The sequence below is a fragment of the Scheffersomyces coipomensis genome, assembly GCF_036884675.1.
Source record: "Scheffersomyces coipomensis strain NRRL Y-17651 chromosome Unknown DFJ63scaffold_5, whole genome shotgun sequence".
Lineage (NCBI taxonomy): Eukaryota > Fungi > Ascomycota > Pichiomycetes > Serinales > Debaryomycetaceae > Scheffersomyces > Scheffersomyces coipomensis.
The window spans coordinates 1,134,766-1,160,532 of record NW_027042896.1 but is presented as its reverse complement, the minus strand read 5'-3'; the positions used below and the strand labels follow the sequence as shown (position 1 = coordinate 1,160,532).

General features: G+C 32.4%; 9 protein-coding genes across 9 annotated transcripts; 6 read left to right on the top strand and 3 right to left on the bottom strand. All coding sequences in view use genetic code 12, as the record gives it.

Moving 5' to 3' along the window:
• Window positions 1-441: 441 nt before the first annotated feature.
• On the top strand, window positions 442-1,383 carry DFJ63DRAFT_314472 (uncharacterized protein; the record flags this gene model as incomplete). Its single annotated transcript, XM_064906371.1, has 1 exon — window positions 442-1,383. The coding sequence occupies one exon, from the start codon at window positions 442-444 to the stop codon at window positions 1,381-1,383; it is 942 nt and encodes a 313-aa protein (XP_064761199.1).
• A 619-nt stretch (window positions 1,384-2,002) lies between these two features.
• Window positions 2,003-3,896, top strand: TUB4 (gamma-tubulin). Its single transcript, XM_064903953.1, has 2 exons — window positions 2,003-2,077; window positions 2,144-3,896. The coding sequence occupies exons 1-2, from the start codon at window positions 2,070-2,072 to the stop codon at window positions 3,537-3,539; spliced, it is 1,404 nt and encodes a 467-aa protein (XP_064761198.1). The 5' UTR covers window positions 2,003-2,069; the 3' UTR covers window positions 3,540-3,896.
• Window positions 3,896-5,962, top strand: ARO9 (aromatic-amino-acid:2-oxoglutarate transaminase). The gene has a single exon (XM_064903946.1). It carries the CDS (start codon window positions 4,253-4,255, stop codon window positions 5,786-5,788), a length of 1,536 nt encoding a protein of 511 aa, XP_064761197.1. The 5' UTR covers window positions 3,896-4,252; the 3' UTR covers window positions 5,789-5,962.
• Window position 5,963: 1 nt separating this feature from the next.
• GVP36 (Gvp36p) lies at window positions 5,964-7,115 on the top strand. The gene has a single exon (XM_064903945.1). It carries the CDS (start codon window positions 6,093-6,095, stop codon window positions 7,065-7,067), a length of 975 nt encoding a protein of 324 aa, XP_064761196.1. The 5' UTR covers window positions 5,964-6,092; the 3' UTR covers window positions 7,068-7,115.
• Window positions 7,116-9,260, bottom strand: HOM3 (aspartate kinase). The gene has a single exon (XM_064903954.1). The coding sequence runs from the start codon at window positions 8,763-8,765 to the stop codon at window positions 7,164-7,166; it is 1,602 nt and encodes a 533-aa protein (XP_064761195.1). The 5' UTR covers window positions 8,766-9,260; the 3' UTR covers window positions 7,116-7,163.
• Window positions 9,170-10,801, bottom strand: SMF12 (divalent metal ion transporter; the record flags this gene model as incomplete). The annotated part of the gene is made up of 1 exon (XM_064905175.1): window positions 9,170-10,801. The coding sequence occupies one exon, from the start codon at window positions 10,799-10,801 to the stop codon at window positions 9,170-9,172; it is 1,632 nt and encodes a 543-aa protein (XP_064761194.1).
• A 368-nt stretch (window positions 10,802-11,169) lies between these two features.
• DFJ63DRAFT_288939 (uncharacterized protein) lies at window positions 11,170-11,466 on the top strand (the record flags this gene model as incomplete). Its single annotated transcript, XM_064905184.1, has 1 exon — window positions 11,170-11,466. A coding segment is annotated over one exon (297 nt), but the record flags the coding sequence as incomplete, so codon positions are not given.
• A 9,072-nt stretch (window positions 11,467-20,538) lies between these two features.
• DFJ63DRAFT_288976 (MDR family MFS transporter) lies at window positions 20,539-22,272 on the bottom strand (the record flags this gene model as incomplete). The annotated part of the gene is made up of 1 exon (XM_064905190.1): window positions 20,539-22,272. One exon carries the CDS (start codon window positions 22,270-22,272, stop codon window positions 20,539-20,541), a length of 1,734 nt encoding a protein of 577 aa, XP_064761192.1.
• Window positions 22,273-23,326: 1,054 nt separating this feature from the next.
• Window positions 23,327-25,150, top strand: DFJ63DRAFT_336601 (uncharacterized protein; the record flags this gene model as incomplete). The annotated part of the gene is made up of 1 exon (XM_064908409.1): window positions 23,327-25,150. One exon carries the CDS (start codon window positions 23,327-23,329, stop codon window positions 25,148-25,150), a length of 1,824 nt encoding a protein of 607 aa, XP_064761191.1.
• Window positions 25,151-25,767: the final 617 nt, after the last annotated feature.

Here is a 25,767-nt window from a genome sequence, read left to right as displayed (position 1 = left end):
CTCCACTTCCATACGATTTTTTCATACAATCAATTGCAAATACTAGAACAATAAAGCTTTTGGAAAGGGTTTTTAGATAGGTACTAGTAGTTCAAATTTTATTTTGATAGAAATTACCGCATTGGGAAGTTGGAGCATCTTCCAATTGTAGCCACAGAATTGATCCTGGACACGCCCTTTTACAACATTTCCAATTTAGGAAATTTACATTTGCAGTCTTTTGTTTAACCTATTTCTTTATATATACAAATTTAGCTTGATTAGGAAGTAACACTTAATACAAATTTTCTTTATATAGATTTTCCTAAAGTGGATTGGTATAATAATTCAGTTGAATTATATAAATATCCCAATTAGAGCTAGGTTTTAAAATTATTTTAATAATCTTTTTAGTTTACCTGTCAATTCTTCTTTACCCCAGTATACATTCGTCTATAAATAATGAAGTTATCAATCACAACAGCAACAGCAATTCTTGCTACACTTGTTGCCATTAATGCAGCCCCAGCTTATGAAGGCAAAACCACATCATCCAAAGGTTTAACCAAAAGAGATATTGATATTGTTAATAATGCTGTTGCTAATATCAATGAATATAAAATTAAGAGAAGTTCTTATTCAGAAGAAGAGTTAGCTAAAAGAGAATCATCAATTGTTACTGATGTTTTAACTGCTATTGCTGATACTGATTTAGCACCAGGTATTCTTGAATATATTATTAATGATCCAAGTTTATCCAGTACCGCAAGTACTGTTATTGTGGATGTTATTAAGAGTGGTGTTATTAGTCTTGATACTTTATTCACTGCTTTAAATAATTCTGGTTTAGCTGTTCAAGTTATTCAAGATTTAATCAGTGACTGTCAATTTTATGCTGAAATTTATAATTTGGCCCTTCAATATATTGGTAACTTAGTTAGTGACATTACTAGTATTCTTTCCAAGAGAACTATTTATGATCCAACTCCAACCATTGAAAACGTAAAGAGAGCCACTGCTTCTTCTTCTCCACTTACTGCTGCTGAACTTGCTACTATAACTTCTTTAATGGAATCCTTAAAGGACTCTGGTTTAGCTTCCCAAGTTGTTGAAGCTTTAGTCACTGATAACAACTTTTACACTTGGGGTGCTAATTTAATTGAACAATTGTTCAGTTCAGGTGCTATTAGTTTATCAGAAGTTGTTGAAGCAATTGCTCAATCTGGTTTAATTCCATCATTGTTCGAAGCTTTCTTCAATGTTGCCACGTTGAAAACCGTTGTTGTTAATGCTTTAGCTGCTGCATTAGGTAAGTGTGGAACTCCATCAGGAACTGCTACTACTGTTGCAACTCAAAGTGCCGGTGTTTCTTGTAAGAGAAAGAGAAAGAGAAGATCTTATTAAACTCATTGTTTGATAAAAAACTTGCAGTTTTACCATTCATTCAAAAATTAAAATTCTACGATTAAATCTTTCAAAAATTTGTTACCCCGATGTTTTTTCCTTCTTTTCTTTTATTTATTTTTGGCCGTTAATTTAAAATACATGCCACCACTACAATGATCACGCTACAACTCCATTATATTTCATTCAAAAGCGGACATTTCATTAATTTAAGTTCATTCAAAGCTAAACTGATTATAGCCTTACTTACACACCATACATAATAATGCATTCCTTTCTGCTGGTCAGGGTATAGTTATGGCATAATTTTTATGTAGTCTTGATGACTGATATTTGTTAATGGAAAAAAGTCCCTTCGTCACAGTTTATTAATTCAAGTTTATATTTTTTCGTCAGTTATAACTATGCTACAGTTATAATTGAAGGAGTAAAATGTAGCGTTTATGTTTATTAGATAGTGTGTGTTTAGATTTTATACTTTTATTAAATTATATTTTATGTTCTATCTGAAACTGATTATTTTGGGAGCGCCTAACATTTTGGTGATTCACCAAAAAGTGTACTGCACACAAGAATTTTTTTTAAACAAGTGTAAACAAAGCGCGTTATATGTTTCAATGTTTTGATATTTGATATATTGAAAAACTGGTAATTAGCTGAATCGTAGCAAGATAATATAATAAAGGATGCCTGGGTATGTATATTGATCATTCGGATGGCATTATTGATAGAAACTAATACTAACTGTGTCCCTTTCTAGTGAAACTATAACACTTCAGGCAGGACAATGTGGGAACCAAGTTGGATTACAATATTGGAATCAATTATCACTGGAACATGGTATTCAATCTGATGGAACACCATTATCATATCCTCAAGATGATTCATTACGATTTCAACAGCAAGGTGCGGAAGAATCACCTACTTTCAATCAAAATCGAGGTGATAGACCTGAACTTTTTTTCACCGTATCAGATTCAAATAAATATACCCCAAGATCAATATTAATTGATATGGAGCCATCAGTTATAAGTAAATGTACTAATCAATTATCTATGTTCAATCCCAGGAATGTTCATTTGAGTGATAATGGAAGTGGGGCTGCTAACAATTGGCAGAATGGTCATTCATATGGAGTGGAACATCAAGAAGATTTGTTAAATTTGATAGATCGAGAAATGGATAAATGTGATAATTTATCAAATTTCCAATTAATTCATAGTGTGGCCGGTGGAACAGGTTCAGGAGTTGGATCATTATTACTTGAATTATTGAATGATAGATTTGGAAATAAAAAATTAATCAATACCTTTCTGATTTTTCCATCTAATGAAAAAACTAGTGATGTGGTGGTTCAACCATATAATACAGTATTAACTTTAAAAAGATTGATTGATTTCAGTGATTCTACATTTATGTTTCATAATGATGCTGTGAATAGTATAGAGAATTTATTACTTCGTAATTCAACTTCTCAAAGTGATGAAATATTTGAAAGTACCAATAAACTTATATCATATGTCCTGAGTACCATATCGAATCCATTAAGATTTCCCGGATATATGTATAGTTCTACTGAAAGTATTTTATCGACATTGATACCTACCCCTAATTTGAAGTTTTTAACTACCTCCATAGCTCCATTCAATAACTCATTAACTGAATATGATATGATATTGGAATTATTAAATGATAAATATAAGATGAACCGAGTTGGATCACAAACAAGCTATATTAGTGTGTTGAATTATTTGGTAGGAACCAATTTAGATCAACAAGAAATACGGAAGGGGATAATTAAATCACAACAAAGAGTTGAATTTGTACCATGGACATCAAATTCTATACAAGTAGTTCATGGTAAGAAATCTCCATTTTTAAAATCAGCTTCTAAATTAGGAGGTATACAAATCTCAAATAATACATCTATCATACCAGTTTTCAGTAAGATCCTTAAACAATATGATTTATTAGCTAAAAGAGAAGCATATATTAACTCCTATACTGAATCCAATGATAGACAAGAAAGGTTAAGAGTGATGGATTTATTTAACGAATGTCGAGAAAGCATTGCTAATGTCATAGATGAGTATAAGTCGTGTCAACTTGATAATTACTTAGATGATGAGATCTTATTAGAAGATGAAGTTATGTAATTGTATTTATAGTATTAAAAGAATGTATTAATATAATGGAACGCGTTCCTGAATTAGGAAAGTGCCGCTTTATCCCTTTTGGGACAGATTGTAATTCCGCACTTTTTCGTTATCTGTTTAAAAAATTAAGAAACTGCACCACCACCACAATATAGCAACCACAGTTAATTTGGGGTATACAGAGTTTGAGGTTTCGGTTTACGTTTAGGTTTAGGTTTCGGTTTCGGATATAATTATAATGAGCAATGATAGCCTGAAGAAGTGTTAGATGACTAATGTAACGGTTGTGAAAATCTACATCTACAGCCACAGACACTTCTTAATTTCATTATAGTTAGTATCAATTATTGTAGATAAGGCAGACTGAGTTTGTATTCCGTTAATGGAGAATGAAATGCAACCTAGTAAGTAATAATACTTCCCAACAAGGAAAGTAAGTAACAATGAGGTTGAGCCGACTTTGACCTTTTTACAACTTTAAAAAGAGAAAATTGTGTAATAGATAAGGTGCGGCTCCCTCCCCCTTCTAAATAAGAATGCCTCGAAATTTAATTTTTCAATTAGTAAGATTTATATCAATGAAGGAGGGATATGAATTTTTTGATCTTGATATATAAATTGGGGTTTATTTCCTTTATTTATATATATATAAATAATTTTTACAACTGTTATCTTCTTTAACTTTAAAATCATATTCGTATATATACTTAACCATGTCTGAAATAACTAATTTAATTTCTAAGCGTGCAGCTGCTAGAACTACTTCCCATTTTACTACTGGTCCAACTGACGGAGCTCCAGTTGGTTTCAAAGCTCATCCAAACCCATTACCTTTACATTGGGGGATGCCAAATAATGGTTTCTTCCCTATAGATTCCATTGATCTTAATTTGGTTGATTATCCATTTCAAAAATCGCTCCAATTAACTAATAATTCATTAGAGAATTTATCATTAACGGGATCAAGTAATGGAGGTCAAAGCGTTACCCCTCCTTTACAACCAACTAAAAATCTTAAAACAATTAGAATTGAAAGACATACCACTGATCCTGATTTAATTGATATTGCAACTGGTTTGCAATATGCTAATGTTGAAGGTTTGAAACCTTTATTGAATTTCACCAGAGATTTCATTAATAGAACTCATAAACCAGGTTATGACGATTGGGAAACTATCATTACTAATGGGGCTGGTGATGGTTTAAATAAAGCTGCTGATGCTTTATTGGATCCTGAAGATGTGATCTTAATTGAAGAATTCACATTCACTCCATTTTTACAAAATGTTAAAAATGCGGGTGGGATCCCAGTTCCAGTTAAATTAACTATTAAAAGTGGAAGTCAAGGTCTTGATTTAGAATATTTAACTGATTTATTAGAAAATTGGTCAACTATTCATCCTGATAAAAAGAAACCAAAAGCTTTATATACCATTGCTACTGGTCAAAATCCAACTGGTTTAACTCAAACGGTTGAATTTAGAAAGAAAGTTTATGAATTGGCTGATAAGTATGATTTTGCCATTATTGAAGATGATCCTTATGGTTATTTAGCCTTACCACCATATCAAACCCCTTCTTCAACCATTAAATTGGATACCTTCTTAACCGTTGATGAATATTTGAAAGATCATTTAGTTCCATCTTATTTAGAAATTGATACTAAAGGTAGAGTGATTAGAATTGAAACTTTTTCGAAATTATTTGCTCCTGGTTTAAGACTTGGATTCATTGTGGCTCATAAAGAAGTCATCAAAGCAGTAAGTAACTATTCTGCCATTGTTACTAGAACTTCAAGTGGTACATCACAATTAATCGTTAATAATGTTATTCAACAAAAGTTTGGTGGGGTTGATGGTTGGTTACAATGGATCTTAAAAATGAGAATCACTTATGCTCATAGAAGAGATGTATTATTAAATTCAATCTACAAATCAGAAGCTTATAAGAAAAAGTTTATTGAAGTGATTGATCCAAAAGCAGGTATGTTTGTGGCACTTATTGTCAATTTCCCTGAAGGAACTGATTTCCTTGCCAAATTGAAACTCTTAGTATGGAAGTTTGCTGAATATGGGGTAGGGGTAGTTCCAGGTATTAATATGGCTGTTGATAAGAAATTCAGTGCAGAACATGCTAACTTCTTTAGATTAACTTACGCTCCAGCTAATTCTGATGATGAGTTAATTGAAGGAGGTAAAAGATTAACTGATGCCATTAATGATTTCTTTGAAAAGGGTTTAGAGTTTTAAGTCAACAACTAGAAAGATATTCACGTAAAAAGTATGTAAAACCATTTGTTAATTTAGATTCTTATAATATAAAAAACCAATTATATTTGCAGTTAATATGTTCTTAGTTCGTAAATTACTGTTACACGAAATGGCCTAAAATGGAAATCAGACACAGACAGAAAAAAAAGATTAAACTCAAAAAAAAAAAAGAGATCAGAAATTGTATAGCCAAACTATATTTAAGGGGGGTTACAACCATTATTCTATCATTCCATCAATCAATCCATCAATCAATCATTGAAAGTAGAGTAGAAGTGTTAAGATGGCGTTCAATTTCTCAAACTTCACCAAGGATCTTAGATCATTAGCCGATAAGGTATCAACTGAGTTTAATAATGAAGTGGTACCATTAGCTCAAAGAACTACTAGAAGAGTTCAAGAAAGAATTGGTAAGGTTAATGTCGATGATATAAGTCAATTACCATCAGAATATTTGGAATTAGCTGCTAAATGCAATCAAATCGAAGCTTTATACAAGAATGTATTAAAGATTACTTCTAATTATGAAAATGAAAGTTATGATTATCCTCTTAATGTTCAAGAATCATTTAATGATTTTAGTAAGAATATTACTACCAGAGTTTCTAGTTTATCAAAGGCAACTACTCCAGCTGAAGCTCAAGCTGCTTTAATTAATCCAACTACTGGTGAATTCAAACCTCCAAAAACTTTGTATCACGCATTAGCTAGAGCTACTGATGCATCAGTATTAACTAATAATCCTGCTTCAACTGATCCATTAGTTAAAGGACTTGATTTATATTCATCTAATTTAAATAAAATCGCCAATGCAAGATTAGGTCAAGATCAACTTATTAAATCAAAATTTAATAAACCATTAACTACTACTTTAAGACTGTTGATTGGTCAAAGTAATAATATTCAAAATAAAGTTCAACAAAAGAGACTTGATTATGATTTAGCAAGATCAAATGTGGCTCAATGTACTAATCCAGCTAAAGAACCTCAATTAAGAGTGGTTATGGAAAATGCTGAAGATGATTTTGCTAATACTGTTGAAGATGCTATGAATATTTTACAAAATGTTTTAGAAAATGCTAAACCATTAGATGAATTCTTAGAATTAATAAAGGCTCAATTGGCTTATCATAAATTAGCTAATGAAATATTAAGTAATTTAGTTGGTAAATTTGAATCTTTAATTGATGAAAAGAATGATGATACCACAATTAGTGAAAATATTACTGGTAGAGAATCTGGAGATTTCGATATTTAAATAAAGTAGTGTATTATGTATACCTGTTAGTTTATATTCTTATTATTATTACATGATAAATAATTGTCTATGTACAAAATGTCTTTCTTTTTTGTTTTATGTAAATCTGAGTGCTTCTAATCTTAAATCAACTGCACTTGGAATTGGTTCATATAATCCTTCTAATAATTTAGCATGAATAGAACGTAATGCTCTAATAGTATCGTTATCATTGATAACGGCTGATATATTAATTTCATTGGCCCCTTGACTGATCATTTCAATATTAATTCTTTCATCAGCTAATACTTTAAACATATTCCCGGCAATACCAATGAAATTCACCATTTGTTTTCCAACTAAGGAAATAATAGTCATATGTCTTGTGATATCTACTGACCCCATTTTTCTTAATTCTTTCACAGCAGATTTCAAAGCTGGTTCTTGATCACTTTGGATTTGTAAAGCCATTGAAACGTGAACTTCTGAAGTTGAGATTAAATCAACTACTAATTTGAATAAATCAAGGGTTTTGAAAATATGGGCTAAAAAGCCATGACTTAATGTTTTCTTATTAGAATGAATGTTAACCACTACAATGTCTTGTTTGGCAGTAATAGCGGTTGCTGATCTCTTTTTATGAGTAGAGATATAGTTTGGTGATAATGTTTCATATGCAGCTGGTGGATGTGGTGGAGTTTCTTCACCTCTTCTAGCAATATTATCAGGATAAATAATAGTACCTTTACCTTGAGGATTTTCAACATTTTTAATTCTGATGGGGATTCTTGCTTTTATAACTTGTTCCATTGTGAATGGATGAATAACTTCAGAACCATAATAAGTTAATTCTGCTGCTTCTTCCGGAGTAACACTATCTAATAATCTAGCATTAGGAACTTTTCTTGGATCAGCTGTGAAAATACCATCAACTTCTTTCCAAACTTGTAATTCATCAGCTTGAACTCCAACTGCAACCAAAGCCGCACATAAATCAGTATAACCTCTACCAACTCCATTTAAAAGTCCACCAGGGACCACACCGAAATAACCAGTTAAAACAGGTACCACATCTGGTTCTAAATCTAATATTAAAGAACCAAAATGTTGAGATAAGAATTTATAAAAATTATCATCGAACCCTTGATTGAAATCATAAGTTAACGGTATAATTTCAGATAAATCGATATATTTAGATTTTAAACCATGATCAACCATTAATGCAGATATGAATAAACATGATAACTTTTCTCCAATAGACATGATTGAATCTAAGGATCTTGGACTTATTTCTCCAATGACTTGACATGCATGTAATAATTCACGGGCATGGAATAATTCCTGTTTAGTATCTTCTATTAATTTTTGTAATACTTCAGGTTTATGAACAATGAATTCTTTGGCATTGTTGACGTGATCTTCTTCAATGACATCCAATAAGTTTTGGAAATCTTTATTTTCATTAGCTAAATCGGCTGCTCTTAATAATCTTGAAGTGGTACCTTCACTTTTGGTTTGAGAAGAACGGGCAGAACAAACCACGGCAACTCTATTATTGGCAGAAAAGGCTTTAATGATATCATCAACTATATTAGTAGGAAACTTCCCAACTGATGTACCACCGAATTTTTGAACTATCCAACCACCTTTAGCTGAAGTAGATTTAAAATCCAATACGGAATTATACGATCGAGCTGATAATGCTGGAGACACTGACATGATATGCGATAATTAAGATGAAGATGACGATGATGACTAACTATGGTACGAGTAAATCAAATGATATGACTTTGTAATGTGATATTTCACGCTTTAAGTTAAAAGAATGTGTCTACTTATATGTAGATCTGAATCTGGTGATAATTGAATCGTGTTTAGATTATAGTGACCGATATGAGTCAAAATTTTTCAATGGGGGTACACAGGAGACTTTTGATAGCGGTATCGCTTGCACGTGATATGAGTCAATGAAAAAAAAAAACTGTTTGGGGTGCAGGTAACAGGTGTTATTTGCGGTATGGGTCTTCTACTCATTACATCATAATTCAATTATGGTACTATTTAATTATTTTACAATGTCATGATGTCTATTATATGTATTGCGTGTTATATCTATATGATCTTTAACTACCAGCAACCCCATTTAATGCCATATCGTAAATAGCGTAAATATTTAATGCAGAAATGAAAAACCAAATAACGACCGCAATGGAAGTAGTTATCCAATTGTTTGTCATAAATTTATACTTTCTAGAATCATTTGATTCAGTGTCGACTTCTTGAACCGTACCATCTTGTTCTTCTTCATCTTCCTCTTCTACTAACGTTTGCATTTCTTCTGGTAACTCAATCTTCATGATTGATTTCTTACATGTGAAATAAATCAATGGTGCAGTTAATGGTGGTAATAATAATGAAATAATAACTTGTGAAATGTTTAAAGCTGTATTTAACCCATTTCTACCAATAGATACAGAAATGGCTAAACATGGAAGAATTGAAATACCTCTAGTAATCAATCTTCTCAACCATGGTTTAACTGTCCAATTAATATGACCTTCACTAACAATTTGACCTGCAATTGTACAAACAATACCAGCACTTTGACCACTAAATAAAAGTGCCAACATGAAAATTGTACCAACAACAGGAGCTAAATTCTTAGATAATAAATAATGAATGGTATATAAATCAGCATCAAGTGCTTCTGGTGTACCATATAATGAAGAACCTGCCACAATAAGAATAGCCAGATTTACAAATAAAGCAAGAGTCAATAAAGTAACAGCTAATTCAATAATTGAATACTTATATGAGTAGTTGATTGCTTGATATGAAGGCTTGTAAGAATTATAAAAATAATCAGCTTCTTTATCTTTCATTTTAGCAGCATCCTTTTCATCTATTCCTTCACAAATATCAGCTAATTTAATATGACCATGTTGGACATCATATTCTCTTAATCTTGGTTGAACTAAACCAGAACCCAAAAATAATGAATGAATCATAACTGTAGAACCAATAAGAGAAGTAGCAATGGTCATACCACTACCAGCAAACATTTCTTTGGATGGAACAAACCCTCTAAAGACTTCACCTGCATCAGCATGAATTTGAGAAAGTTCAATAGCAAAACAAATAACAACAGCCATCACTAATAAACCAACAGCATACTCAAAGCATTTAACAAACTTAGTTGATGAAGTATCATTTCTATATGCTAAAAGGACAAAAATAACATCCACGATTGTAATACAAACACCAGCTGGTAATGGAATACGTAATAAAATATTAAGAGCAATAGCTGAACCAATAACTTCTGCAACATCAGTAGCAATAATAGCGCATTCTGCTAGGATCCATAAGATGATATTCAACCATCTTGGGAAATATTCACGACAACATCTTGCTAAATCATAACCTGTAACTGACCCTAATTTAATACATAAGGCTTGTAAGAAAATAGCAATTATACTTGAAAGAAACACAATAAATAAAAGGGCATATTTGTTACCTGCACCAGCAGTAATACCAGTGGCATAGTTACCAGGATCCATATAAGCAACTGAAATTAATAAACCTGGTCCTATGAATGTACCATACTTCCTTAATGAAGTTACAATTTTCCCCATACGTGTTTGATGATACACTTCTGGTTCAGCTGAGACTTTAACATCATGAGTTTTAGAACTCATATCTCCCATGGGGAAGGCTTCTGAGCCAGTGACAAACGCTGTAGATGAACCTTCTACCATTTTCCTATACCATTTATTAAAAAGCTATTGGATCTCTTCTGAATATACCTGAAAAGTAATGGGGTAATTGTACCTTTAAATAGAATTTTTTTTTTAAGGTTCCCGATTTCCTCCTAACATTTCCTTTTAACCTAAAAGACCAAGAAAAAAAATGCACCATAGTAGTTATGAGTTACAATTGGGCTATATAATTACTTGGAAACAATAAGACGACTTGATCTGCTGTTAGATTCAACCCACCGTAATAGAAGAAGAGAAGTAATAGGCTATAGCAGGGATGGTTACTTTCAACAATAAGATCTTTAGAGGAAAGAAAGAACAAGAAGCGTATGATAGAACTTTCGCCGGGAAGTATCAAAAGTTGATGAAAAAAAAATCATTTTTTGTATTTTGGATTACCATTCTTATTATCAATCGTTGCTGGATCAATATACTTGCAGAAGTTCACTGCGGTCAAGTGGGAGAAATATGATGAAAAATATAGACAATTGGGTGAAGAAGAAATGCTATCTTTGATAGAGAATAAAAGACCAGTTGATAAAAAGAATGATTATTATAGACTTCAAGGTTTATTGAATGATCATGTCAGTAAAGAAGTAAGTTCAAATAATGATTATGAAATAGTCAGAGTGAAAAGAAAGAAGGAAGATGAGCCGGTTTGGTAATACAATCTACCCAGTTTTATGAATGAAAAGTTGCATTTTATGTTATGTCTTTACTTGTAAATAGTTTTTTATTATTCCATCCTATATTGGTTGAAATAATTGGTCAACAATCGATAATCGAATTTGACGTTTTCTTATTGGACTAATCGATGTATTTAGTCTACATATAACGAAATTAATGATAATAAATAATACATTAAATGTATAATAAAATATAAAAGTACCTTTTTTGTAAGGTTATATACAGAAACTGAAAGGTATAATTAATCGAAGAAATGAAAAAGTGAAATCCTTTTTAATTGGCGAAATTTAAAAATTAAAGGAGAATTGAAGATTGAAAAAGATACAGCAATGAATTATGAATGAAACAGAAATTATAGTAGAATCACATGAACATCATGGAGACTAATGAAGAAATCAAAGCGATCATAATAGAAGCCTTGCTTGTGTTTGAAGCAGAACCTTCGGCAACAGTAGCTGGTCCGGTAGGAGCAGCTTCTGAAGTAGATTCAGCAGCAACAACTGAGGTGGCTGATTCACCAGAAGCGGCAGCTTCTCCGGTAGATTCAGCGGCAATGACTGAGGTAGTAGTCAATAAGCCTTCAGATCCACTTTCAACAATAACAGCAGCAGTTTCGGTACTACCACCTTCAGTAATTGTAGTTGTGTAAGCAGATACAATACTACCACCACTGATGATACTGGTAGAACTAACAGTTTCTCCGGCAGCATTAGTAGTAACAACAACAACACCAGTTTCAGTACATGGAACACCAACAGTATCAGTTGTGACAATGGTAGTTGTATAAACAGATCCTTCAGTTTCAGTTGGAACAATAGAAGTACTAGTGTAACTTTCACCTTCAGCATTAGTAGTAACAACAACTACACCAGTTTCAGTACATGGAACACCAACAGTATCAGTTGTAACAATGGTAGTGGTGTAAATAACACCTCCTCCAAGAATAGAAGTACTTGTACATTCTTCACCCATAGAATCAGTAGTAATGATAACAACACCAGTTTCAGTACAAGGAACACCAACAGTATCAGTGGTAACAATAGTGGTGGTGTATTCAGAACAAGAACATTTTTCAATGATTGAAGTGGTAGTATACCAGACACCTTCTGAATTAGTTGAAACAATAACTTCACCAGTTTCAGTGGTAACGACACCGTTTGGTAATGTAGTAGCGAAAGTAGTGGTGTATTCAGTTGGACTTTCAAGAAGAGAGGTAGTAGTGTACCAGCTTCCTTCTGAATTAGTAGAGATGATAACAACACCAGTATCAGTTTCAACACTTCCATTGGATTCAGTAGTTAAGAAGGTGGTGGTGTATTCAGTTGGAGATTCAAGGAGGGAAGTGGTGGTATATAATGAACCTTCAGAATTGGTGGTTACAATAACAACACCAGTATCAGTATCAATACTTCCATTGGATTCGGTAGATAAGAAAGTAGTGGTGTATTCAGTGAATGGGTAAGAAGTAGTACAACCAGAACCATCTCTACGACAAACAGTGACAGGACCAATTAAAGAAGTAGTAGTGTATAATGAACCTTCAGAATTGGTAGAGACAATAACAACACCAGTATCAGTATCAACGCTACCGTTAGATTCAGTTGATAAGAAAGTAGTGGTGTATTCAGTAAATGGATCACTTTCAGTTGGGAACAATGAGGTACTGGTATAGATATTTCCATCAGAATAACCAGTAACAACGACAATACCAGAATCCGTAGCAACAAATCCATCAGATTCAGTAGTAGTGAAAGTAGTGGTGTATGAAGTGAATGGATCGCTTGGAGTTGGAAATAATGAGGTACTGGTGACAATACTTCCATCAGATTCGGAGCTAACAACAACAATACCAGAATCAGTTTCAACAAATCCATCAGATTCAGTAGTAATGAAGGTGGTGGTGTAAGTAGTATCTGGATCGGTGATAATAGATGTAGTAGAATATAAACTACCTTCAGAATTGGTTGTAACAACAACAACACCAGTATCACTAATTGAAGAACCAGCAGAATTAGTAGTACCAAATGTAGTAATGTAACTGGTAAATGGATCACTCTCGGTTGGGAATAAGGATGTACTGGTTTCAGTAGTATCAGATTCAGCACTTACAACAACAACACCGGAATCAGTAGCAACAAATCCATCAGATTCAGTAGTCGTGAAAGTGGTGGTGTAAGTAGTATCTGGGTCGCTGGAGGTTGGGAATAATGAAGTTGAAGTATCAGTTCCTGATGGGCCAGCACTGACAACAACAACACCGGAATCAGTAGCAACAAATCCATCAGATTCAGTAGTCGTGAAAGTGGTGGTGTAAGTAGTATCTGGGTCGCTGGAGGTTGGGAATAATGAAGTTGAAGTATCGGTTCCTGATGGGCCAGCACTGACAACAACAACACCGGAATCAGTAGCAACAAATCCATCAGATTCAGTAGTCGTGAAAGTGGTGGTGTAAGTAGTATCTGGGTCGCTGGAGGTTGGGAATAATGAAGTTGAAGTATCGGTTCCTGATGGGCCAGCACTGACAACAACAACACCGGAATCAGTAGCAACAAATCCATCAGATTCAGTAGTCGTGAAAGTGGTGGTGTAAGTAGTATCTGGGTCGCTGGAGGTTGGGAATAATGAAGTTGAAGTATCGGTTCCTGATGGGCCAGCACTGACAACAACAACACCGGAATCAGTAGCAACAAATCCATCAGATTCAGTAGTCGTGAAAGTGGTGGTGTAAGTAGTATCTGGGTCGCTGGAGGTTGGGAATAATGAAGTTGAAGTATCGGTTCCTGATGGGCCAGCACTGACAACAACAACACCGGAATCAGTAGCAACAAATCCATCAGATTCAGTAGTCGTGAAAGTGGTGGTGTAAGTAGTATCTGGGTCGCTGGAGGTTGGGAATAATGAAGTTGAAGTATCGGTTCCTGATGGGCCAGCACTGACAACAACAACACCGGAATCAGTAGCAACAAATCCATCGGATTCAGTAGTAGTGAAAGTGGTGGTGTAAGTAGTATCTGGGTCGCTGGAGGTTGGGAATAATGAAGTTGAAGTATCGGTTCCTGATGGGCCAGCACTGACAACAACAACACCGGAATCAGTAGCAACAAATCCATTAGATTCAGTAGTCGTGAAAGTGGTGGTGTAAGTAGTATCTGGGTCGCTGGAGGTTGGGAATAATGAAGTTGAAGTATCGGTTCCTGATGGGCCAGCACTGACAACAACAACACCGGAATCAGTAGCAACAAATCCATCAGATTCAGTAGTCGTGAAAGTGGTGGTGTAAGTAGTATCTGGGTCGCTGGAGGTTGGGAATAATGAAGTTGAAGTATCGGTTCCTGATGGGCCAGCACTGACAACAACAACACCGGAATCAGTAGCAACAAATCCATCAGATTCAGTAGTCGTGAAAGTGGTGGTGTAAGTAGTATCTGGGTCGCTGGAGGTTGGGAATAATGAAGTTGAAGTATCGGTTCCTGATGGGCCAGCACTGACAACAACAACACCGGAATCAGTAGCAACAAATCCATCAGATTCAGTAGTCGTGAAAGTGGTGGTGTAAGTAGTATCTGGGTCGCTGGAGGTTGGGAATAATGAAGTTGAAGTATCGGTTCCTGATGGGCCAGCACTGACAACAACAACACCGGAATCAGTAGCAACAAATCCATCGGATTCAGTAGTAGTGAAAGTAGTAGTATAGGTGGTATCTAAGTAACTAGAAGATTCAGCAGATGATGAAGAACTAGAAGATTCAGCAGATGATGAAGAACTTGATGATTCAGCAGATGATGATGAACTTGATGATTCAGCAGATGATGATGAACTTGATGATGATGATGAACTAGAAGATTCAACTGATGAACTGGATGAAGAGCTTTCCGAGCTAGAAGTGGAACTAGCCAAACATGCTGAAGATAAGATTGAAGTGGTGTTGTAGAAATTTCCCAGAGCATCTGAAGTAACAATAACTTCTTCAATGTCAGTACAAACTTGACCATTGTCTGTAGTAGTAATAGTAGTAGTATATTCAGTACCATTTAAACCTGGAATAGGTGGAAGAGAATCACATAAAGCACAACCAGCTGGAACACCTGTTGTTGGTGGTGGTCCAGAATAAGTAACACCATTCAATGGTAAGATAACACCATCTTGAGCAGCATCCCAATCAGTGGTTACTGAAAAATCGTCAGGATTATATCCAGTACCAATATCGAATTCTTGATTTGCGATAGTGGAATAAAGAGTTAAAATACCAGTGGTAGCATCGTATGAGTAAGGTTGTGTGACCACAACACCAGCAATAGTAACTGGTGGATTTAAAGTAGTTGATAAAGCAATCACATTACCACTACCGAAACCAGCAACAGTAATAGTGTTACTTCCAACAAAAGGTGCGGCAATAACACTTGATTGAGAATCAGCTAAATAAATGGTTTGACCATTGAAAGTGGCTAAGGGATCACTCATATAGACGGTGGAGTTAGCTTGGGCAGTGATACAACCAGTACCATCAATACTTGAAGCTTGTTCGTAAAGTTCATTGTATAAACAAATTTGACCATTGTTAGTAATACCATTAAGCAAGTTTGTACCACCTAATATAACTTGACCACCATTGTTTTGGGTTTGGTAAAATACCATTAAACCATTATTAGTGACAGAAGGACTATTGATTGTAAAAACACCAGAACCAATAGCACCGTTGGAACCCATGTAAAAGTCACCGTTATTAACGAAACTAGCAAGGGTGGTAATAATGTAGGTACTTGGAAGAAGTGATTCAACAGAATTGAATGAAACTGTACCATTGTTTAACACGTTACCACCAGTTAAATCAACGTTTAAACCAATTAAGTTAGACACACTACTAACATAGAATCCACCGCCATTGCCAACATTAAGAGATCCAGTAATGGAAGTATCTAAATTGTTAATAACGGATAAATAAACATTTGGGTCTATATCAACGTCACCGATATCAAGATTGAATGTACCGTATTGGACTGTATTTTGAGTGACGGTTTGACCTAAAGCGAATGAAAACTGTAAAACAGCAGCCAATAATAAGCTAACTCCCTTCATCTTTGTTAATACTATTTTCAATAAGTAAATCAACGAAAGTAATTGGAAATTAGAGAATGATTGAAGTAAGGTTTTCAAAATTAAAAATCTTGGCTTTAAATTTGAGATAAACAAGAAGTTCTGATACCTTTATATATGTGTTCTTATGGTCAAGACAATCATATCTCTTGCCCGTTTCTAGAACTCCATTATTGAGTCTTTAATCATTATGCCGCCAATGACGTCTAACTAACTGCCAAAAAAAATGTTGCCAAAAGTAGTCCATGAACTAAAATAATAACTTTTATTTTTTATGCACGAGTTTTATTTTTTAGCTTTTCAAATTCATTTGAAATTCAGATATACGCACTGTTGTTTTTTAATCCCAATATTCATTTAAGACGGGTGCCGCACCACAAAAATGGTAACAGTGTATATTATCTAGGTAAGATATCAAGTACTGATAATCTATAGTTAAAGGATTCTATCTTTGTATCAATAGTGTGACACCTCTGATTTTCTAAATGAGGAGCAAAATAGAATGGTTATGAATGAGAAAATCAATCAAATTACCCACTCTATGATGATATTGAGAAGTGATTGAGTTCTATGATGACATTTGTAATTTACAAAATTCATTCAACGATTTGCACTTTTATCGTTTGTTTTGACCTTACATAATTAGTTAGCTTTAATTTGGTGGCTTTTGATTTCCGGAAGTTGATGTCTTTGGTGAAGGGACTTATACAGTTCTACTTTTATCCATCCCTCAACCTAAAATTCTTTCTATTGATAGTTCATCATCAACAGTTCGCAGATCCTTAACCAGTCATTATGATAATTTCATAGTTTACGTTTGTGTATGTTCCTTTACAATTGTTCTTTGTACCTATATTGACTTGTACTTTCGCACACAAATAGCGTCAATACTATTGATGTTGACAACCTTTGTAAATACTATATTGCTTAAAGTTTTTGACATATTGTTTAAAAAACCATGTTTTTTTAAAAAGATTTGATTGTTGCTTTTAGCTTTTTTTCGTTCTTTTTTTTTTGTCATATTTTTATCACTTTGAATCTCACGTGCAGGAGCATTTTAAGGCAGGTTTTCACATCTTGCATATTAGCGTTATTACCACTTATAGTAATTGGGGCATAGAAGGCAAGGGTTTCTACGCCTATCACAGAATTGAAATGTTCTATGTAGTTCTAGAGGAGGGAATTTGACTATACATAGTGAACGGACATTCCGAGATGTTTTTGAGATATGTTGCAAAGTATAGATTATGACTCGTTTGTATTTCGTCTACGATCTAATAGTCTAAGTAAACAAAATTTTAAAAAATAGCCACAAAGTAGTATTATTTAATATAATGCTATTTTGATAGGTATTTTTAGGTTTGAATTTATTTTTTGAGGTTCCGGCTAATAATTTCTATTTATTTTTTAACTGTTGGTTGGGTTTTCATCATTGGAAATATCATTTCCTAATAAATGATGATACTCCCTGATTTAAGATTTATATGTCTACATTTGGAAATCCTCAAAAAATATAACTATTACTTAACAATTAGATAATACTGAACTAAAAAAATTGCTGCATAATTGGGGGAATCACAAAATTGATCATTAAGAATCTGGCGTTTTGTCGATTTTGGTATTATTTGACCATAAATATTTATTCTCTGTTGCTCTATTATAAGTTTTGATACTTCCGTTGCTATTATAAAAATGGTATAAGCTGATCTTTTGTTGAGATTTATTAACAGAGAAAAACAATCAACATCACCGTAAATTTAAATTTCGTTGCAAATTAATTTCATTGGAGTATACGTATTGATGATGACAAACTTGATCAACACGAATCTTTCCAATTTAGTTGGGGGCTACGAATCTTTCCTTGATAGGTTCATAACTACTCTTGGCTAAAGATAATATAGCCGTAAACGTCGAGACCATCCAAAATCATGTAATGGTTAGAATTTGACCCCTCAATTTATCACATGTGCAAGTAGCTATCCCAATTTTAGGAGAGCTTTTCTCTCTCTCTAATACTTTCAAGTATTAGCTGTACCAAAAAAAATTCCATTTATGACAGACTTTTTAATTTTCGCGCGCAGTTTTTTTCCCTCTACTTTTATATATACGAAAAGATCTGCAGGATTATGACATTTTGTGTAATTCAAATTTTATTTCCAGCCCCAGGGTTTCTACAAAAATATTTCTGCAGCCATTGTATCCTTCCTCCCACCAAGAAAAAAATTATAGTGGGAATACATTGTTCATTATTTCATTTTACGTGAACCCATGCACTGTAAAACTCCATTCATAAGCATCGAAACAAAGGTAAGTATACTGCCAGTATAAAATGATTGATCAATGTATGAGAGGTTGGAAATGCAAGCGTGCTTTCTTTCTTCTTCGCATTGCAGAAATGTTGATTATACTGTAGGCTTTACAAAGTAAGGCGCGCAAAATGCGTTTTTGACTTCTCTGTTAAAGGTTGTAATTCATTTGAAACAGGTAAGTATATTTTTAGTAAGTATTTGAAAACGTTACTTACTGTTTTAGGATAATCTACAGTTTTTTTTTAATATTATTTTATATATTGTAAACGCCGATCGCAATATGCATAAACTAATAAATTGGAGAAAGTTGTAAAGCCATTTCATATCAAAAGAGTTTATGAAAGGAAATTGAAAATAAAATGAAATTTTATGAGCAACTTTGATAATAAAAACCTACTTAATAGTGATCAACTCAGGTACGAAATAAAATAACTTGAAATAATAATAATAAAAAAACGAAATTCAAAATCACACAATATGGACAATGGTATAAAGAATACAACAGTATTGATCACCCAAGAAAAAAAAAACGATGGGAATGAAAGCAATAAAGCAGATGCCGTAGCCTCCTCTAAACCTCAACTCGGAAGGAAAGAAAGAAAGAAAGATGGGCTCATGCCTATATTGGGGAAAGAGGAGTTTCTGCGCATGCTAGTTAAGAACTTATTGTAACTTAATGGGGAAAAATTTCATCTACTTTCAATTCTGTAAGCTGCACGGTCTTTCCTTATTTCTATTGTCTTTAGTGTTTCTTTTAGGGTTATTTTTAGTTTACATTTTGCCTCTGACGTAACAGATTTCCACAACAAGGATTTAAAATATTAAACTTCGAATTAAGATGTAAATATAAATATAGGGAAATATATCACTATAATTGAAGTTGATTGAAAAGATTTGGAATTGATTTTCAGATTTAAGAAAATTTCTTATCCCTTTAGCGTTAGAAACAATAAATTCGTATAATAATGATGATGGTGATCCAAATCTGTACTTGTTTAATTGTTTAATTGTAATGTAGTATATTGTTTTGATTGTTTGATTGTTTATAGTTTAATTAGTCAATAGTTTCTCTATTTCTTGATTACTTGTTTGCGTATTGTTGGGTTGCATCTTAATTGTCAACCTCCACTTTGTTCCTATATTACCAAAACAATAACAACTCTTCATTTTTGACTTCTGATTGGCTTGGTCGTAATTAAATTGCATAATCAGTAACAATAAAAGGATTTAACATCAGGGTATCAAAAAGTTTGTAACCAAACCAGAATTAGAATCAGTGCTCATAATATAATATCATAAAATATAATTGGGAAAAAAAAGCCAAAGTTTAAAACTTTAAAAATGATGGTTAAAATTTTAAAGTTACGAAATTGACATTTGAAGTGCAAAACCGAGTAACTTCTTTTTCTGATCTTTATTTTTATTTTGTAGATTATTAACCAGGAACCAAAATAAAGTAAAATAGACTAATTTTTTATTTTTTTAATAAAATTTGAAATATCGACCGAATGCAAAAACGAATTAAAAAATATATATTAAACAAAGACAAGAAAAAATGATTAACCATAACATGAAATGAATAAATAGAATGAAAGACAAAAATATGACCTTTTTTAAACTAATGTGGATGAAATTCTAGAGTTATTTTCATATTTGAACTTGAGATTTATCGGCTTCAGCTTCAACTTTATGATCAAGTTCAAGTTCAGCTTCGGTAGTAGGTTCAGGTACAGGTACGTTTTCATCATCCACCGTAGTTTCACCAGCCCCTTCTATTGTTTTTTCTTCATCTTCTGTCTTTGGTTTCTTTTCAATTGGAACAGTTTCATTAAAACAAAGTAAAGAGGAAATCAAACTTAAACCACCGAAAATCAAACAGGCAAAAAATACCCATCTTAAACCTTTTGTAACTGAAACTTTAAAAATATTAAATTGATCAGGGGTTAAAGTTCCATTAGCACGATTAGTAAGGAAAGTTTGAAGTCCATCATTTTCATATCCTGGGAAAGATTGGATTTTTTTGGTAGAAATCGATGTATAGATAGCTGTAGCTATAACCCCTGCTAAAGCTGATCCAAGTGATCTTGAAAATGCCATGAATGCAGTAATGATTAAATTATACATTGCTTTATTTTCTTTATTTGATAATTGAGCAGCAATAATACCTGATTGATTATAAAAACCATAGGCGAACCCAATCAAGAAAATAAAACCAATTTTCTCACCACTACTTGAATTATAATTAAATAAAGTCATTAAACCAGTTGCAATTGTTGATAACACAGCTCCAAGGATTAATACTGGTTTAACAATACCGACTTTACTGACTATGATACCACAAGTCATGGTAGATAATAAAGTTGGAATAATCATGGGTAATAAATGAATACCGGTACTTTTTGGTGACATACCTAATAAATTTTGGAAATAGATGGAAACATACATACTTATTCCAAAAAATACTAAATTACCAAATAAGATAGTAAAGGCAGGAGCTAAAACTTGTCTTTTAACGATTAAGAAAGCAGGAATCATAGGATAATATTCTTTTGATTCATCAATTTTAAAAATGAAAAGTTCAAATATAATAAATACCACGAATAATACAGCTCCAATAATGACAAATGCTAAAGGTAAAGGTTTAGTAAATCCATCAGCACTTTCACCTCCGAATGAACAACCAACTAAGAATAAAGTTAATGAAATTGAAATCAAAGTTACCCCAATAAGATCAAAAGCTTTCACAAAATATTCCAATGATAAATTACTTCTGGTGAACAGTTTTGAAAGTTGATGTTTTGGTTTATATAAGAAAAATAAGAATAAAGCAGCAATTCCACCGAATGGTAAATTAATCCAAAAACACCATCTCCAAGTTAAAGATTTTGAATCGGTGAAAATACCTCCAATAAGAGGACCAATAGCAGCAGCAGGAGTTAAAGTCATAGTAACCACTCCTAATACAAGACCTCTTTGTCTAAGAGGAGTGATTTCCGAACTGATTAAAAACACATTGGTTTGAATACCACCAGCCCCAATACCAGTTATAACTCTTCCAGCAATAAAAACCGACATATTATGAGATACGGCTGAAATGACAGACCCAAGTTCAAATAAAAATAATGAAATAAGGACACTATTTTTTCTACCTAATACAATCCCACATTTTCCCCAAGCTAAAGCCAACACTGCCATAGGTAAAATATAACCTGAACTTGCCCAACCAATTTGAGAAGCAGAATCAAAAGTTTCTTCGATCCCTTCCAATGCAGTAATAACAATGGATTGATCTATAGCCGTGACGAATATAGCAAGAATGATGGAACAAGTACATAAGATTAAGGGAACACCAGTTAAATAATTTTCATCAGTTTTTTCCATTTCATCAGTATCCGATAATGGTTTTTCTTGAGTTGAATCATGAACGTTTGAAGAATCGGTTGACATTTTATGTTTCTCATCTATTTGAGATACAGTTTGATGTTTTAATTTAATATCCTGAGTCATAGTTGATTGATTGATTGATTGTATGGTTTAATGAGTCATAATTATACTTACAAATGGCAACAGATTATGATCTATTTATAATCAAACCGCTAGTAAGGAAAAAAAGAAAGCATTAGTTTAGATTGATAATTAAGATTGATTTCGATGATACACGGCGGTGATATGATTATTGCAAACACCTTAAAATTGTCTGGAATTTGACCGAGCAAGACCGAGTCAGGGCCAAAAAAATGACACTAAATAAGAAACAGAAGTTTGTATTAACGGGACGGAAAAGGAGACATTTTTAATTCTGTTGAACGGGATTATAAATATATCCTTGTTAGCAAAGTAAGTAAAGTTCGGTAAAGCGACTGGGAAAAGGATTTAGGGAGGCATTAATGTCAGTAAAGTAAAATAAAGAAGTAAGGATTTTGTCCAAGCAACACCGAACTCAATCATAACAATAATATGTATCATAATAATGATAATAATATCACAAAAGAAAGTTAGACTCTAGATGGATTTGATATGTATGTACCTACCTAGCTACTATATAGTTCTATTGTTGTTCTAATTATGTAGTTGTTGATGTGGTTAAAATTATCTGATTTATTATGGGGCAAGACCAATTTTTTTTATATTTGGTTGGCTTTAACTTTCTCTCCCTATTTTTAGTGAGACAGACAGGATATTTAGGCAGCATTGGCAGGCAGGCTGTCAAAAGATTGTGAGACAGACAGAAAAAAATAAAATGAACCTGAAATTTTGTTAATTAACTATACACTATCTTTTAACTATTACGGAGTTCATAAATTGATAGTTGAACTATCGTTTGTTTGTTAGTTTGTTTGTTTTGATTATTTGATATAATTTTTAACACGAAGCCATACAGAGAAGAACAAGAACAAGAAGAATCTATCAAATCTAACTAAATAACTACACTACTATGAGACAAAGAATATCTTTCTCATGTACCAATTGTAGAAAGAGGAAAGTTAAATGTGATCGAAAGAAACCATTATGTTCAGCATGTCAAAGAAATAGAATACCGGTTCATTTATGTACTTATGAAACATCACCTCATATCTTGAAGGCAGCTGCCGATAATCAAATCAAATTACAACAACAATTACATTTACAACAACAACATCAATTACATTTACAACAAATCCAAGCCAGTCAGAATTCACCATCTTCTGATATAGATCATAGTCATGATGTTACTATACTATCCAATAGCAATTCTAATGTCGATACTATTTGTAGTTTACGTGATTTTGCTTACATCAAACCAAACTTTGAAACTATTGCTTATTTCGGAGCTACAAGTTGGAGAACCGTTTTAAAAGAATCATTTAGATTTCATCCTATAGTAGTTGAATCATCTCGAAAAACTTATATTGATATTAAATCATGGTATAAAACTTCATATCAACAAGAATTAGAAGCAGATTTACCTTCTCATATCGGGAATCTTGAATTATTAAATGATTTATTACCAAGTTATAAAGCAATGTCTAAATTATTAAGTAATTTTTTACAACAACAAGATGATTTAATATTTAAATGTTTTAGTCTGACTGATATTTTCAAATATTTTAATAATACTTTTAATCGAAATGGGGAATTAAATTCAAATCCTTCAAAAGTTGATATATGTATTACATTATCAATTATAATTTTATCATGTTATATTAATAATGAATTTGAAGTTGATTTAACTACTTTATATCAGATGATAAGATATCAATTTAATAATTATAAATTTCAAATTACTGTTCCTAGTTTACAAGCAATGGTATTAATGTATGAATTAAAAAAATATGATTATATGGGAGATTATAATGCAACATTTGTTCATGATATAAGTTTATTATGTTCGATTACAACCACTGCAACATCATTAGGATTAAATCGAGATATTGAAAAAATTCATAAAGAATCAGATATTTCTCATCAAATTTCAGTTCGAAATCTTTGGAAATATATTCTTTTTGAAGATGCAGTAAGAGCTTTTAGATATGGTCATCAATTATATTTAGATGATGATTATATTGAACAACAATTATTAGAAGATGATGAGTTTAATTATAAAAATCGAATTGAAATCATGAGGAATATATGTCGAAGATTAAATCTGTATACTTTGAGTGAAAAAATCAATTTAAATTCTGAAATTGAATTTACAAAACCATTACTGAAATCAGATAATTTTATTGATCTTGCTTTAATTCAAACTTTAATGCAAATTCGATATGTTAAATTCCCAACTCCATTTCATTTTCAACATTTTTTTGAATCTTCCCTTGCATTATATAAATCATCAACAAAGATTGTTGAAAGAGGTATGACATGTCATTTCCTTCATGCTAAAGAAACTTTATTCCGAGCTGCTTATGGGATCTTATATATTTTACTTGATCTTATAATTCTTAAGAATTGTAAAGATTCTGAAAAAATTAAACAATCACAAAAGGAACAATCATCTACAGATACAGATAAAAAACCACTTGGAATTAACTTAACTTTAAAGGGAGAACTCATTACACTTGATTGGTTTTTTAAATTTTTTTATGATGAACATCAACCATTATTAAATAAAATAAGACCTTATAATGAACCAATTCGATATGCCCTTATTTCTAATGTTAATATATTAGAATTACTTAAAGCTCATTTAGAAAATGAAGAAGGGATAAAAGTTGAAATTAATGGGAATTATAGCAAAGATACTATTGAAGAAGGTGATGATTTATATGAATTCTTTTAACTTATGTATTATATAGCTTAAAAGAGAAGTATATAAATGAATAGAAGTTACGATTTTTTCATGATTTAATTGCAAAAAAAAATAAAGAGAAAATGTAGATATTATAGTAAATCTTGAGATCAAAGAGATAGATAAATACTACTCAAGAGGTAAGATTAACCATAACTAAGATCAAAATGTAGTTAACGCATATCATAGTGATACATTACAGTAAACCATTTGATAGATTAATAGAAATGTAGATGAATATATAATAATCATATACATACATTCAGTGAATCAGGTGATTTGTTATCAAGTTTTAAAATAATAAGATCCAAAAAAAGGGGAAATAAAAATACTACATTTTAGGGGTAAGGTAACAACAGAAGAGCTATCATCCCACCATGAATAAGAGAATAAGTAAGACTAAGTTGATGAAACAAGAGTGATATACTCTATGATAATCTGGAAAGAAGTCTAGCTAATTGTAAATATGATTAATTAGGTATAGGTATAGTTCTAGTTCTAGCCCCTATATATTGATTTGATTTGATTTGATCTTTCTTGATTTTATGCTCACGTGACAGAAAAAAAGCAACCAAAAAAAAAAGAGTAAGCTTAAAAGCATAACAGTA